Source organism: Bidens hawaiensis, unplaced genomic scaffold (assembly GCF_021521415.1).
Source record: "Bidens hawaiensis isolate Kalapana, Puna unplaced genomic scaffold, B.hawaiensis_p1.1 tig00008861_1, whole genome shotgun sequence".
NCBI classification, from domain to species: domain Eukaryota; kingdom Viridiplantae; phylum Streptophyta; class Magnoliopsida; order Asterales; family Asteraceae; genus Bidens; species Bidens hawaiensis.
Window position 1 is genome coordinate 546,474 of NW_027491640.1, and position 17,845 is coordinate 564,318.

At 33.7% G+C, this 17,845-nt stretch overlaps 1 protein-coding gene across 1 annotated transcript; it reads left to right on the forward strand.

Annotated features, from left to right (window-relative positions):
* The first annotated feature begins 9,805 nt into the window (after positions 1–9,805).
* On the forward strand, positions 9,806–15,309 carry LOC143530222 (cytochrome c oxidase assembly protein COX11, mitochondrial-like). The gene is made up of 7 exons (XM_077025825.1): positions 9,806–9,947; positions 10,068–10,347; positions 10,411–10,463; positions 11,696–11,768; positions 11,904–12,008; positions 14,289–14,369; positions 14,910–15,309. The coding sequence occupies exons 1-7, from the start codon at positions 9,862–9,864 to the stop codon at positions 15,015–15,017; spliced, it is 786 nt and encodes a 261-aa protein (XP_076881940.1). The 5' UTR covers positions 9,806–9,861; the 3' UTR covers positions 15,018–15,309.
* Positions 15,310–17,845: the final 2,536 nt, after the last annotated feature.

Genomic DNA, 17,845 nt, shown 5'->3' on the forward strand with positions numbered 1-17,845 from the left:
ACATTGTGCTTGGCATTGTCAAAACTTTCATAATATCATCTTGGTTTATAATTAATCATAATTAAAACTTAGTAATAATGGTTAAACATGTGATCGGTTTAAAAAAAGTAAAGGCAATGACGTAATTATCACTTAATGAGGAATGTTAAAATACTCCTAAAAAATACACCAAGTGCCAAGCTTGACGATAAGCCGAGGAACTGCCACTCTTGTGGGGCCTTGGATCATAAACTTTAAAAGAGACACCAAATACCGAGCTTGATGATAAGTTGGGAACTCCCTTCTTGTAAGGACTAGGTTGAAAAAAAACATAAATCCTAATATGAACATGGACCAAATGAAATATTAGTAGTAATTGATCATCTTAAAATGGGAATGTTGTCAATGTTGTGAAAACAGATTGTTGTTGTTAATCGACTAAAATCAGTTAATTACTTGTCAAGTGAGTGTGCAACATAATCTATTTTAAACAACTCTTAGATAGTTGTTACATGAGTTCTATAATTGTCCAAGAGTTGTGTGAGTTAACACTTGGTAATTCAAGGTTGATCCTTTACAACTTAACTAATCTTAGTTGGTCTTTTAAGTATAATACAAATGTTATTTTTACTAAAATCTCAAGGATAATTCACTTAGCAATTTAAGGGACTGTCTCATCTTTAAAGTAAGTAATCTTATAAAACTTGATATAAGCCACTTGCTTACATAAAATGGTATTTTAATGGGGATCATGAAGTTATGCATACATCTTTCTTTAATTATCATGAAATGACATGACTTAGGAATAAGGTGTTATTCCCACATTTAATTACCAAAGCAAGCTTATATCACATGTTTACCAATTAATTGTTAAACCAAGTTAAGAGAAGTTGTAACCAAGATGATACACTTTTATCCTTGATCATCTCTATAAAAATATAAAAATCCAAAAATACTATTTTTAATTTTTGCTTTTAAATTTCTCTTCAATTTACTTGTCTAACAAAAACTACTATGATGTTAACTTTCGAGTTAACATAAATGCAGCGATTTAGTAGTAACAATCAAACAAGCGTGTCAGCGGATGATACTTGGTTTTTGCGTATTCTATACTACATATACGATAGGTACATTTGCCTATTTGTGTTTGGTTTATATAAGATAAAAATATTTTTTGTAAATTTGAAAATTGACATTGCATGAAATAAACCTTTTTAAAAACTAACAACTTTTCATAACCATTGGCACTCATACCAGTCACCTTCATGGATATCTTTCAAGACTTCTAGTATTTCAGGATCCTCTAGGCATCTTAAGTATGGACATACAATAGACTTTTCTTAGAGAATGTCATGTAAAATAACAAATCGAGATACCTTCATATGAGGGCTTTAGGATTCTCATCCTTATGAATCTCAGTATGCTGTAAAAATCTCTTAATAGGTTGGGTCCATGATTCCTAATTATCTTGAGGATCCTAGTCAGCAACGTCTACAGTGTTCATTACTTCTTTCTTATTGTATTCAGGCATATCTAAGGCTGGATTTAGAATGTATATGATCAACTTATTAAAATGATGAAAAAAGATAAATTACAAAATATTTTTAAAAAAATAATAATAACTTTTTATTAATTTTGTTGTTCTCTCTTTAACTAAACTGACATAGGAAATACTTTTTATTACAAGGCAAAAAAAAAGTATTTTATATGTATTTTAAATAAATCCATTTTTACCCCAACTCGCCTTGAGGAGTACCTGTTTGACACAAACGAAATAGATAGCTTCTAACGTATCACATTTTAACCGGACTTTGTATAACCCAAGGCCTATAACCTGTTATCCAAACTTATCGGTAGACAAGCTTAAATATAAATAAAATAATATAGGGTTGATTTAAATAGAGTAACAATAACAAAATTACAAAACCCAAAATAGAAATAAGAAAATAACATATTAATGGCTCAAAATACTTTTATAACATAAAACTGAAAAATCCTTCACTGGACTTATTATGTGGCTAATTTACCTCTCATCCTCACATGTGTATGTGGCTTGTTACTGTCAGTGACGATAATAAGCAGTTATTCCTCTAAACTCCACTGCACTTGTTGAAAAATACATAAATAACACCACTTGTTTAATTCCCATTTTTTTAAAATAACCAAAATGGGACACCAAATGATTGTTCTTGCTCTTATCTCCGTCGCCATTATAGGCTTCGCCTACGCCGCGGCCCCTGCCACTTCCCCGTTCGCCTCACCACCAAAAGTCGCCCCATACGCGGCAGCCCCAAATAGACCAACGCACGCACCCGCTCCCTCACCCAAGTCCCACGAATCAAGCGGCTCCCTAGGCCCTATAACTCCCCCCTTCGGAAGGCATCATCCACGGTCCCCGCCTTATCAGTCATCGGGCTCAGACGCAGATGCTGGTTCATCAGCATCTGATGCAACGCCCGTAGACGCCCCTTCCTCGGGAACCATGTTGAAGGGCTCTGTTGCGGGCGCAGCAATCACTATTGCTGCTTACTTTTTGTTCTAAATTTGATTAAAGAGATTGATGGAAGTAGGAGAACAAAAAGAAAACACACATAAAGGTTTGAGTTTGTGTGTGTTTTTTTCCGGATTTGATTTTGGCATTGTTCTTATATGTTGGAACAATATGATGATGATGATGATGTAATGAGGGACCCCTAGAATGTGTACGTTAACATCAAATGCCATTTCTAGTGAGCTCTTTTCGATATTTCCTGTTGTATTCTTCGATTTTGTCCTAATTAGACAACATCAAATGTGACATGGAAATAATAAAATTTTTAGTTGGCTAATATAGATTGTTTACTAAAAATATTCTGAAGCTCTCAATTTAGGGCTTATAGCTTATCTTATTTCTATTTGACTATTATAGTATAGCCACTAGATGGTGATTAGCCCATAATCCCCCGAATATATACTAGGTAAGTAGCACAAAATATAGATAGTACTACAAAAGAATCATCAAACTAGCTAGTCTTTTGAACATTTTAAACATGATATTTTCAACTTTAGTCATGCTTTTGAGAAAACACCAAAAATAGTCATCACGTTCCGTTGGATTCGACGAAAGCACATTAGCCTCCGACGAAACTCAACAACTATTAAAATCTCGCCATGTGTCAACGCATTAAGGGATCCGACGAAACACGAAACTATTCTGCCGTTCGACTAAACATTTCATCTCCTACCTCTTAAACCATAAATCTCCATAACCAACCCTTATCTCCATATTTCTTATTTCTCCACAAAATCAAGTCTATCCATAGTGTAAATCACTTAGTTTTTCAGGGAGAATAAAATCATTGTGTTTGTTTTCCACGAATCAAATCTGTTATTAAGAAATCCGCACAAGAAAGTGACGAACCCTAGAGTTCATAGTGTAAAAATCCAACGAGATGGTGAAACTGTCGGACCCAGTGGACGCGACCTCCTGCACCGTCGGTCCGAAGGTTTAACGTTCCGTCGGATCCCTTGCGTATTCTGTCGGATCCATTAATACATTGACATGTGACGAATTTTTAATTATTGATGTCTTCAGTCGAAGGATGATGTGCTTCCATTGGATCTTACGGATCAGGATAACAATTTTATGTATTTTTTCAAAACCATGGCTAAAGTTGGAAATAACTTGGTTAAAATGGTTATTTTGAGGATTTTTCCGAGAAAGGCTATTTTAACTCATTCAGTGTTAGAAAACTCATAGATTTGTGACGTGAAATTGAGTATTTACAAACGAGCAATTTAAATGCTATGTACATGTCGGAAAAATCATCATTGGAATATCCTTCATGACACAATTTAAAGGCATTATTTTATTGCAGCGTTTGACATTTTTCCTACACTTGTTAACATCTCCATCAATAATATAAATAACTAGCTTTAGATCATGTGTAACATACGAGATGATCTAAATAATTAAGTTACAAATAAAACAATACATAATGTATATTGAAAAATATGTTACATTTAGGCTTGTATCATTATATATAAATTGATTTTATTTATATCACAAACTGATTTTTCTAAAAAAAAATGAACTTAAGAAAAAAAATAATGCATGTGTAAAAAACATACACAATAACACTCCATCTATTGAAAATTTATTCTTAGTATCATATATGTAGAATTTAAAGAAATTTGGTTATGAACCAATTTCGGAGAATACTTTTTACATAATAGTAGTTTTGAGTTACAAAATTAAAAAGATTTTGATAAGTTTCGGGGGGCTTCTCAACTTTGCCAATCGACAAAAAAAAATAACAGGTTAACCAGTTCAATTATGTGAATGTTTTGCTTTGCATAATTTTCTATGACATGCTTCACATACAACATTCTGATCAATATTCAAGAAAAAGTCAATGATGACACTATGTTTCTAATTTGATAAAAATTAGGAACATTGATAGATCTGGAGGTGGCATGTTAGAATGTTTGTCATTTTTTCTTAAATTTTAATAGTCATGGGAAAAATAGTCAATGTGCAAAATCGCGAATCTTTTGATTATTTCCAAAAATGTCTTTAAATATACATTTGAAACCCAATCACATTTAAAACTATAACTTTCACTTGTTTTACATTTACAAGTCAAAACTCTGAACCCATAACAAGTTTGATAATATATCTATTTGCATTCTCAAATTTTTAAAAAAAATCAAATTACCCATTTTTTACTCGTAACAAATTTAAGCCAAATTTAGTTAATTTGTACCAAACAATTTACTTACCAATGTTTATTTGTGCATATTATGATCTGGACCGGGTCTGAAACAAGCTTTGGATCTTTCTTAGAGTGATGGGTTGTTGTTGTTGCTTTGGGCTTATTTGTGTCTTCAGGAGTCAGGCCCATTTATCAGAAGTTAGGCTCGTTTATGGGTTGGTCAATATATATCCAAGAGTCTTCAAGAGAAAGTCTGGAGACTTCGATGATTCATTCTCACTTCACACATATTTCTCTCTCTAGTTCTTTCATCTTGAATTAGGGTTGTCATATTTTTTTCTATTTGATTTCATATTGAAATCAAATCTGGTGTATTCAATAGTTTTGAGTATTTTGAAGATTTCAATATGTGTTTATGACATGGTATCAGAGCTTCGGCTATGATCCATCGCTCTTCCGCATCTATTCTCTAATTTGTGGAGTTAGGGTTTCAAATTTGAAATCGGTTCAAGAAGGGTTGAATCTCTTGGAGTCTTCTCGATATTCAAGGGTGACTCTGTAACCCTAAGTGAAGGTTACAGCTAATTGAATCTTCTGATTTCTTTCAATAGTGGCTTCGTAACCCTAAGTGAAGGTTATGAGCAATCAGTGGAGTTTTCGTATGTAAGATTGTTCTTACTATATACTTATTGTTTTTTCTGTTATTGCATTAGGCATATTTGGTTGGGTTAGGGGGGATGTTGATTGACTACATATTTACTTGTTGCATTAGGCATCCTAGGGTTTTTATGTTTTATTGTGTGATTGTTTATTGATTGGTGATAAAATAGGTGATGAAAGTGAGTCTAGTTCTTCTAAGACTCTTATTAGTAACTTGGATGTTAGTGATCCATTATACTTACATCCCAGTGACTCAAGTTCATTGTCTATTATAAATGTAAAACTGCAAGGCACTGAAAATTATAGAGTTTGGGACAATGCAATGAAATTGCCCTTATAAGCTAAAAGTAAAATTGGATTGTTAATAATTAATGTTTAAAATCAACAGATGATGAAGTTCTTGCTAGTCAGTAGGATATGTGTAACTCAGTTGTTCTTACCTGGATATTAAATTATGTTTTTGAAGAACTGTATTTGGGTCAAGTTTATTCTGAGTTTGCTTTTGATGTGTGGGAAGAACTAAGGGGTCTTTATCAGAAAATAGGTGTGTTAAATCAAAATGGATCATCAGTCTCAGAATATTATCATAAGTTGACCACTATGTGGAAGCAGTTTAATGTTATGCTTCAACTGCCTTCATGTTCTTTTCAAGCATCAAAGAGCTTTAATGATTTTAACACTTTGATTAAGCTAATGCAATTTCTTATGGGATTGGATGATGTATATCAGTCGGTTAGAACTAATCTTTTAACTAGAGATTCATTGCCCATTGTGAAGACTTCTTTCTCAATCATTTATAGAGAGGAGTCACACAGGGTATCAATGGATCTTCAAAAAAATAAACTCAAAATGTTGGTTTTGTTGCAAAATCTAATCAAAAAGGAATTTATAAAGGGCCTAACCCAAATTTAAAATCCACCCATTGTGATAAGATTGGTCAGACAGTGAAAATGTGTTTTGAAATTGTTGATTACCCTCAAAATTCTAAATCAAAGTTTGGAAAATCTAATAATCAAAGTGGAAAATTTTTTCAAAATAATTCTAACTATGGTAAAACTAGTACATCATCCAACTCTAACAATGTTTCTCTTAATCCTGATCAAATTTCAAGATTATTAGATTTACTTGGAGATAAGAATGATGACAACAATCAAGCTTCAAATGTTGGAGATAATTTTTTGTAGTAATTGTTCTCAAAATCTGTTCAGTAAAAAGTTATTTTGTTTTTCAAGTGGGATTTTTCCTCAGTCTAAGTCAATTTGGGTTGTTGATTCTGGAGCTAACCAACACATGGTTATGAGTGATAAAGTCGTGTTTATTAAAACCGATGTTAATGATTTTGACATTAAAATTAAACATCCCAATGGATCAAATGCATTGGTTACAAAGATCGGTAATATAAAATTAAACAACAATGTAATTTTGAATGATGTGTTTGTTGTTCTAGAATATAGTGTTAATATGTCGTCTGTGTATAAACTTGCTTGTGATAACAAATTATCTATTACCTTTAATGAACATAATTGCTATATTCATGATTCAATCACAAAGACAATCCTGGTGGTAGGTAATCAAATTGATGGTTGTACTTGTGTGGTGATGCTACTAAACCTGTTAAGGTGTGTTATAGTAGTGTTGACCATGTTAATTTGTGGCATTGAGATTAGGACATCCTGATTTCCAAGTTCAAGATGTTTTAAAAAATGATTTGAAACTTAAAATGCAAAATATTTCTAGTCCTTTTGAAATTTGTCACTTGGCAAAACAACATAGGGAGCCTTTTTCTTTAAGTGATGATAAGACATCTGAACTTGGGGAGTTAATACACTTAGATGTGTGGGTTCCTTATAGAGTTAATAGTAAGGAAGAAAATAAGTCCTTTTTGACTCTTGTTGATGACTTTACTAGGGTTGTCTGGGGCGTATTTGCTAAAAACTAAAAGTGAAGTCTACCAAAACATATTAATTACTTTAATATGATAAAAACTCAGTTTGGAAAAATCATTAAAACTTTTAGGAGTGATAATGGAACATAATTTTTAACTCTCAAATGAAAACATTATAATTCATCAAACTTCTTGCATACATACACTTCAACAAAATGGTATAGTTGAGAGAAAACATAGACATTTGTTGAATGTTGTTAGGTCTTTATTGTTTGAAAGCGGTATTCCTTTGAATTTTTGGTCTGAATGTGTTCTAACGGCTACCTACTAAATTAACAGGACTCCCTCTTCGGTTCTAGATGGTAATGCTCTATATGAGTGTTTGTTTCGCTTTAACCCTCTCTAAACCACTTGAAGGATTTCGGTTGTTTATGTTTTAGTACCGTTTTCAATCAATCAATCATGCCCAGTAAAATCCCACCGACAGCAAAGCTATAAGTAGGGTCTGGGGAGGGTGGGATGTAGGCACACCGTACCTCTATCCAAAGGAATGAAGAGGTGGCTTCCAGAGAGACCCTCGGCTCTAAGTACATGTGTATGAAGCAAAATAAAGGAAATCAAAGTTTAACAGTTATATACAAACTACTACTAATTATAATAATATTAATAATAAGATCACAGTTTAACAGCTATATAAAAGCTAATAATAATTATAATAATAATAATAATATATGTAAGGGAAATACCATTATGGTATGCGACCTAAATAAGTTAAGTCTAAGCCCTAAGGTATTCAATTCTCTCTAGAAATCCTTAACTTTAATTCTACTTCTCCACGAATTCCTATCCTCAACCATGTCCTCGGAGAGGTTTAGGTCTATCAAATCATGCCTAATCCTCTCATCCCAAGTCAATTTCGGTCGTCCTCTACCCCTCCTCCCCTCTATAGTAATGTTTTCTACGGATCTAACAGGATTCGTCGTCTGTCTTCTCTTTACATGTCCAAACCATCTCAATCTCCACTCTCTTATCTTGTCTGCTATGTTCGCCACCCCTAATCTCTCGCGAAACACAACATTTATTATTCGGTCTAGCCTTGTGTGCCCACACATCCAACGTAGCATTCTCATTTCTGCTACCTCCATCTTCCGCACTTGTGCCTTCTTGATGGCCCAACACTCTGTTCCATATAGCATTGCAGGTCTAACTGCCACCCTATAGAATTTTCCCTTTAGTTTAGTCTGGAAACTCTTGTCGCACAATATACCTGTGGCTGCTTTCCATCTACACCATCCTACCTGAACTCGGTGGGTGACATCACTGTCTAATTCCCCATCGCTCTGAACAAATGATCCTAAATACTTGAACTTCGTTACCTGCGGGACCACCTGCCCTTCAATTGTGATCTGTGCGTCTTCATTGTCGTTTATCCCCCCAAAATCACAGTGGAGGTACTCCGTCTTAAATCGGCTAATCTTTAAACCTTTTGTCTCTAAGGTTGTTCGCCACTCCTCAAGCCTCATGTTTAGATCTTGTTTTTTCTCAGCAAGTAACACAATATCGTCTGCGAACATCATGTACCACGGGAGAGTCCCCTGAATCGACTTTGACAACTCATCCAAGACTACTGCAAAAAGAAACGGGCTGATAAATGTGTTTTTTTGGGATATTCTTTTCAAAAAAAGGGTTACAAGTTATGGAATATTGAAACTAAACATGTTTTCTTTTCTTGTGATATAAAATTTTATAAAATTGTCTATCCTTTTAAAAATAGTAATGGTCTGAAAAATAGTAATACAATTGTTGATACCTCTTTAAATGCTTTAAACTTTTTTGATTTGTTACAACACATGGTTTTCTATGTACGATTTAGTCTCGACAACTTCGATTCTGACTGAATTCGCGTTAGTGCACAAACGCAACGCGCGTTGTTTTTTATAACTTTTTTTATCCCTCGATTCCATAATTAACGAATTCGTATCAGTTCGCAAACTACAATGCGCACGTGGTTTTTTGTTTGCCACATTTTTAAAATTTTTGAATATGTTCAATTGTTGTATATTTAAGAGTGGGCGAATTTATGGTTTGCTTTATTTTTTGGGTCGTAACTAGATATCAATCGAAGTGTTACCGGTTTGTAACCGCAACACGTGTTTTGTTATGTTAATGTGTTGTATTTTTTTTGTAATTACTCACACCGATCGAATTCACCTCGACTCGCATACGCACTGTACGATTTGATAAGTTGTACGGGTACGACTGTTAATAACTTCAACCGTTGCGCCGGGAATCTTCCTAGTTGTATACATCTATAATTATAATTGTTTTTTTATGTACTTATAAATATAATTTTTATGGTCACTTGATGATTGTTTGCATATAACAAGTGATATTGTGTAAGTTACATGAAAACAAGAGTCATGACTTAAAATGAGAGCGTATTTGTTGGGGGTGGTGATGTGGACATTTATTTAGTTGTTTGTTAAAAAAGAAAAAGTTGATAATTAAAGGTGGAGCTAGAAAACAAACTTAGGGAGTTAGGGGGGATGCTTTCATTTTGGAAATCAGTCATCCCTAATTCTGACTGCTACATACAACAACAAATGCTGAAATTGTAATTCGAATCAATCGATTGAGTCGAGCATGGCTGCTGCTGCTTTTGCCAGGCTTTATACAAGATCATCCTTCTCTAAAACCCTAAATTACAACACTCTTGTACAATCCAGCAGGTTCATTCATTTCTCAACTATTATTATTATTATTAATTTTCCAATCAATCGCATTAGGATACGCCATCAACCTGATGATGATAATTATTCTTCACCTGGAATGATTATCGATTGCTTCAGGGGTCTAGTTGGACAAAGAAGATATAATACTTTTTTCGGATCTCAACATACAACTAGGAAGCCCTATGACAAATTTTCCCAATTCCGAATCCGCTATCATGCCTCAGGTTCTCATCACCATTATGCCACAAATGTCATTAGAGACCAAAAATCAACAAAAATGCTTTATTATTTAACCGGTTTGGTCTTTGCAATGGTGGGATGCACTTACGCTGCAGTTCCTCTATATAGACGCTTTTGCCAAGCTACTGGCTATGGCGGTACTGTTCAACGCCGCGAGGTAATATTTTTTCTATTTTCTTATAAGTTTTTTTTGTATAATTTTTATTTTTTCATTATTTAGACTGTAGAAGAGAAGATTTTGAGACATGCTCAAGATGGAACCGTCACCAATAGGTGTGTTATTAGGCTTGTAAACAAACCGTTCGTCACCAATACATGTCTCATCAGTTCATTTATGTTCGTTTACATTTACGTTCGCTATTTTATATTTGCTTAAGTTAACTCGTATATGTAGGGCTGTAAACGAAGTGAACCGAACGAAGCCTTGCTCACGTTCACATTCATGAACGCCAACCGAACGGAAAATCTTGTTTGTGTTCGCTCTTTAAGGAATTGAACTTGTTCACGAACGGGCCACGAACGCATACGAACATGTACTATTTAAAGGAAAAAAAGGCAAAAAAAGTAATATTTTCAATCCAAAACATTAGACATAATCACCTTATTTATATATAAAGTTAAGCATTTGAGATAATAATAATTATAAACATAATCATCCATCAATCGGCGGTTTTATCATAATAATGTGAACGAAGCACAAGATTTGTTTTTAGTTAAAGCAAGACTTTATAAAACAAACCATTAAAAACGAATTGAAGATAAACAATGAGGTTATGAAATTTAAATGTTGGTTTACCAATAAAATGGATAAAAAATACATAACAAACCTTTAACTAACGAACATAAACAAACGAATGTAAACAGACATAATGAACACGTTACCGAAAGTTAACGAACACAAATGAACAAACGCAGCCTCTGTTCATGTTCGAACAAAATTTGTTGTTTGTGTTCGTTCATTTATTAAACAAAAGAATGTAAACGAACTTTCCGCCTAACAGTTCACAGACTGTTCATTGAACGTTCATTTTGTTTACAGCCCTACATATATGTATTCATTTAAATTGTTAGGCCTGTTAAAATATAATCTAGTTTTATTAAATAAGCAGTCACCATTACAATTTAATTTCATTTTATGAATTTTTTAGACCCAACAGATTGATATCAACGTCAACTTTTAATTGGTGTTTGTTTAGTTATGTTCGTTTATATTCGTTCGCCTGTGTTCAGTTATATTCATATTTTTATGTTCGTGAAGCGTTCATTTATACTATTAACGAACCAAACAAAAACAAACATGAACACGTTCAATTTCTTAACGAACGAACACGGGCAAGAAGGCCTTATTCGTTTAACTGTTTATGTTTTTATGTTTGATCGTTTGTTAGGTTAAAATTAAACGATGCTCATTCAGTTCCTTTACAACCCTATGTGTTAATGTGTTATTTCAAGTTCACTTATGCTTGTACAAGTTTTTTTTTTAAATGTTAGATTTACTATTGCAGGGAGATTGTGGTGCAGTTCAATGCTGATGTGTCAGATGGAATGCCCTGGAAGTTCATCCCTACTCAAAGAGAGGTATTAATGTATTATAACCAAAATTGTAACTCGAAATGTGTTACATTCTTTTGAAACAGAGGGATACATGGAATGATGTATTATTGTATTTAATATCTTATAATATGCTTTAAATTATTTTTAATTTATATGTAGGTGAGAGTGAAGCCGGGAGAGAGTGCTCTTGCTTTTTACACTGCTGAAAATCTTAGCTCTGCTCCTATAACGGGCATGTCTACTTATAATGTTACACCCATGAAGGTAACAATTTTCATCTTCTCATTTTATACAATAACACGACTTTTGTAATTAATCAATGAGCTGGGATGTCATGAAACTTTAAAAACCGACCAGAAACTGAAAGAACCGAATAATCCGAAGTTTTGGTGTTGTATGTAATTAAAATCTAACCGAGTTTATGCATTTTAAACTTTAATTTTGAATTTTAAGTAACTTATAAGGATTTAAAAAATATTGTAATTCAAATATTTTAGCCAAAATGTATAATAATCAATTAACTATTAGTTAACAAAAATTTTTGGCGCAAATTCATTATTGGCAAAATTGAGAAACTGACACCAAAGGGTTTTCAAAAACTCAAAATCTAAAATTTAGGTTTTTGGCTCAGTTTGAGTCCAAAACTGACCCATTCACACCTCTACGGGTCAGTTTGGATTGACCTGGTCAACGCCTTTTGTTCATGTATGTGGGTTTTGTGATCAGTTATGTTTTTAATATGATTACAAAACCTTATTATTTAAAAGAAAAATTGGATTTAAATAATCCAAACTATTAACTATTGGCCAATAATAATCCTAACTAACAATCTAACTATTGGTAATCCCAACTTTCAGCTTTGTTACCAATAACAATCCAAGACTAACTGAATACTAACTCCTTTAATTTTAATTACGCGAATGACCCCTGTACTTTACACATGCATCTTGAAGAGCATTTAATTTTTTATGGGCCCATCTAATTTAAATTTATAATATACAGATTTATATTATATATAAATATAAATATAGATATGTGTGCATATAATATAAAACCAATTGTCTATCAGCCTCTGTATTTCCAACCACCACCACCCTCCGGAATAACCATCGAGTGCCGCCACTACCGCCACCACCACTGGTTGCCTCAACCTCCATGCACCACCCTACTGTTGAACTCGACAACGGTGAAACGATTTTCAGGCGAGAGAGGCGATTTTCAGAACTGAGAAACACTAATCCTACTGCAGATGAAGCTTATGGCTGGAATCGATGGTTTTATGGTTTTATACAGGACGGCTATTTAACCTGAAATATACGTGAAACTCTAATCCCAAATCTGTTAACCCCCTAAAATTCGTTTGAGATGAACTATCAAAATGTCAGGGAGTTGAGGGGAAACGAACTAGATCTCGGAGTTGAATTTGAGAGATTGCAATCTGGACTGAAATTTCAACGGCTACTGAAAGAGCACATTATAACCATTTGCAGATCGTTTAGGGGAAAAAAGCGTTGATTGAATTGACAAGTGATGGCCGGAGTCGGTCAAGCGGAAGAGATGTAAATGTCGCCGGAATGTGAGGGCGTCGGTAGCAGAGAGAGAGAGAGAGAGAGAGAGGGAGGGTGGGCTAAGGAGAGGGAGGGAGAGAGAGAGAGAGACAGAGAGACAGAGAGTAGGTTTGGGTCTTGATGGGGAAGAAGATGGCTGGACAAAGGTGGTTGTTGGCCGGTCGTCGGATAGGATAGAGTTCCAGGGGTGATAGTTGGCGGATTAGGTAGAGACAGAGTTTACAAAGAGAGTAAAAAGAAATTGGAGATCAGTTTAGGAGAGTATAGCTAGAAAGGTGGTTTAGGCGGATGGCGGCGGCCGGTGGTGGTAGTGGCGACAGACGGTGGGGGTTGGGGTTGTGGTACGTGGTCGGAAATACAGAGAGATTGTAAGACATGGTTTCTACTTTCTAGGTTTTTATATTATTTAAATAAATATAATGAGGTTGGCCCACAAAAATTTAATGGTATATTTGGTGCATGGGTAGTCAGTTAACGGGGTCATTCATGTAATGAGCTAGTAGTCAGTTAGTCTTGGTTTGTTATTGGTAACAAAGTTGAAAGTTAGGATTACCACTAGTTAGATTGTTAGTTGGGATTATTATTGGCCAATAGTTGATAGTTTAGATTATATAAAATCCAATTTTCCGATTTAAAACATTACTCTAATTTAATAAATAAAACATTTTACGAGGCTGTAAGTGTTTAAAAACATTTTACGCTACTTTTGGCACATTTGTTATGTTTATTTGTTAGGTTTTTTTTTTTATTTTACGTTTTTACCTATTTGGCACCTGCAATTGCTCCCTATATTTTAAATAAAGTTTATTGGATTAGGAAGGGAGGTAAAAAGGTTGATGGGATCTGTAATGGTAAAATGATTCATAGAAGCAATTTTAGTTAAATAAATGAATAAAATAAAGTGAAATGCATCATGTTTCTCGCACATGACGAATTCCGCACTTTGTGAAATTATTATGTTTGTGTTATTGTTCAGGCTGCAGTTTATTTTAACAAGATACAATGTTTTTGCTTTGAGGAGCAACGCCTTCTTCCAGGAGAGCAGATTGATATGCCTGTAAGCATTAGCAATTCTGCTATATCAATTGTCAAAATAAAAATGAAATAATATAAAATAATGGGATTTTATAGCTTTCACGGGCATTATATTGTGGGATTTTTGAGTTACTTAATGGCATGCAACTAACAATATCTTGGGGGGTGTAAATGAGCTGTTTTTCGAGCTCGGCTCGTTTGTAATTTAACTATTATGTATATAATCACAGAATTACAAGTGACAAAACTATTCTGAAATAATATTAAATATATAAATAAACAACTAAAATGACTGGTTGGGAGTTCCTAATTATATATATAGTTATTTTTATTGACTAAAATACGTATATCATATTAAATAAAAATTGTTATATATATAGCCGTGCTCGGTAAATGAAGCTCGGTCTCAGGCTCATTGTCAGACAAGCTTAATTACAGGCTCGAGCTTGTTTAAACTTGGCCGGTTTTGAGCTTTTACCGAGGCAAGCTCGACTAGCTTACGAGCAACTTGGCTCGTTTACACTTCTAATTAGTGGTGAATAATACTTGAACATAATTGTAGGTGTTCTTTTATATTGACCCGGAGTTTGAAACGGATCCTAGGATGGATGGCATCAACAACATAATCCTTTCGTATACGTTCTTCAAGATTGCCGAAGATAAATCGTAGTCAGTTTTTTTAACTGTCAAGGTTGAATTTGATCAACTTACAAACCACTGTATTCATGCCCATACATGTAAACCTGAACTGTTTTATGAGGGTTAGGTTTTCAATTAACTTAGCATTTGTGACTTGATAGTCGTTAGGAATAAATATGACCAATTGTATCTTATTTCATATGGGGTTAAGGTAATGATTTTGGGCTGAAATCATACAATTAAATATATGCTTTGTTGGGCTAAGTAAGAGGTTCACAACCGGTTCGGATTGGTCAGAGTCGACGATTTAAATCTAGTTTGGGTTTACAGTTAAAACCGGTTTTAAAATCGGTTTGGAACTATTGAAACCGATCCAAGCTGGTTTCTATCGGTTTAGATTATCATCTCTCTTACAAATCAATTTAAATCAAATAAGGTTTGGGCTAGAATGGTTTTCAGTTTTATTGACCTAATCTGATCTGGCTTTAAAACTGATTCGGTTGGGCAGTGATTTACTAAAGTGGGATGAGCCCAGCTCACTTGCTTCGAGTTCTATTTGAAGCTATGAGTTTTGACTCTTTTATTATTTATCAATGTATTCATATACAATTATAGGGTGTGTTTGGGATTCTTTATTTAAGTCGAAATTGACTTTTTGTAAAAAAGAATTATTAACTTATGACTTTTTAAAAACGAGTTTGTAAAAAAGTGTTTGGATTAGTTTATGTCAACAAGTTGTTTTGTAAGTGCTTGGTTTAACTTATTCATGTAAGTGTTGTGAAGTGATGATAGAGTTTAATGAGAATATCAAACCCATTAAGTTAATAAGTTATAGATTCCCAGCATTTTAAAACCCTCTTTATTTTGCTAATCCCTTTACCCAAAAAGTTAAAATCTATCCATTATGTAAATGTATATTGTATACATAGTAAACACAAATTGTAAATATAATGGGTTTACTCGAACTTGAATACTTAATAGGCGAAACTCCAGCTAGACAACTCTAGCTGGAAATAAAACTTGGGCTACATTGGCGAAACTTTGATAAGGTAACATTTTTGGTCTGAATTTATAAAACAAGTCTGTATTGGCAATAGCCCAATAATTTAAAAGAGTACAAACAGAGGTTTGCAAACATGCTTTGAGATAAATCGGATTCGTTTCAAACCGGTTTAGACCGAGTCAAAAGAAGTTAAATCGGATTGGCTTGAAAGGGGTTTCTAGAGGCAAAAACTAGTATAGGTATCAATCGAATCGGATTGGATTTGACAACCGGTTAGAAAAATGTTATTATGTTTTAATCTTAAAAGTTACAATAAAGAAATTACAATACATCTTAAGCTTAAAAACAGAATACAAAGCATTTCAACATGGGGGTTGAGTTATTTTACAAAGGCTAACAAAAATAAGAAGTGTGAGAAGCCATAATTAATTGACATCTGTCAAGTAAGGACCAAAAGAAAAATAGTATAAAAGTAATAGTACACATTCTCTCTCCACATGCAAGTCACATGCTAATTCTCCCACCATTTTTAAACACCTATAACTTTTTTATGACATTTAAAAAAATAAAATTCATCATAATAACAAGCGTTTTTTTATCTCTAATATGAGTATGATTTTTTTATATAAATATACAAAAAAAATTACGATATTGTGTCTTTGCTTACCATTAGGGCTGTTCAAAACCGGATATCCGAAATTTCGGATATCCGAACCTTTCGGATAGTGAAAATCACTATCCGAATACAAAACTTCGGATATCCGAAAAAGAAATTAAAAAAAAAACCTTGTTTTATTAATAAAAACCAAACATACAACCAAATCACAAGAAACATGGTGATAACTCCACAATCTAAAACACGTATATTTGGTGTGAATGGATGCTGGAAGATGATGGATGGCGATGGGTGGCTAAGTGGAAGATGATGGATGGCGACGGGTGGCTGAATGGATGTTGGATGGCGACGGGACTAGTGGTACTTGTTTAGAGACGGGATAGCTGGAGACGGTGGCCGCAGATCTTGTTTTAGTGAGAGAGGGAGCGGTGCTGCTTTTTATTAAGGGTGTGTTTGGGATTCCTTATTTAAGGTGAAAAGAACTTTTTGTGATAAGTTGAAAAGGTCTTGTGATTATTTGATAAGGAGTTTCAAAAAAAGTGTTTGGATTAATATAAGCCAATAATTTATTTTTTAAAAAGTGTTTGGTTTAACTTATTGATGTAAAATGACTAAAAATGACATCTTTTTACAAGTGAATAAGTTATTTTTAAAAAGTGTTTGGGATTGCTTATTTATACTATTTTATAAATTTTTCATCTCTAGCATATTGAAAAAGAAATTACAAAATATACATCATAAAATTTGTTTAAATATATTATAATTTTTTGATTAAACCATAATAATACTACTTTCAGAATGTTAAAAAAACACCAAAAATGCACAATAATAACAAAATAATGTCATACCGAATTTCGCTTTGCGATTCCATTATTTCTTGCGGAATAGCTTCTCTTATCGGTGCCATAAGCATAACATCATCAGCCGTACGATTTGTAGCCGAAACTTCTTCATGATCTTCATCCCTATGACCATCTTCTATGGGATTGTAAGATTCTTGTTAGGCAGTTTCAAATGCTTCATCAAACCTACCGGCCTTTCTAATAATGTTATGAATAGCCATCGATGCTAAGACAATTTTCACTTGGTGATCGTATGTGTAATAACCATGCATATCTCTCAATAATGTAACACCCTTGGCAAACACAACATCGTCCCACTCTTAGGCTATCCCACATCGGCCGTAGACAAGAGAGATCCTTGGTTCATAAGTAATGTGCTGCCTCTTAACATCACCAAC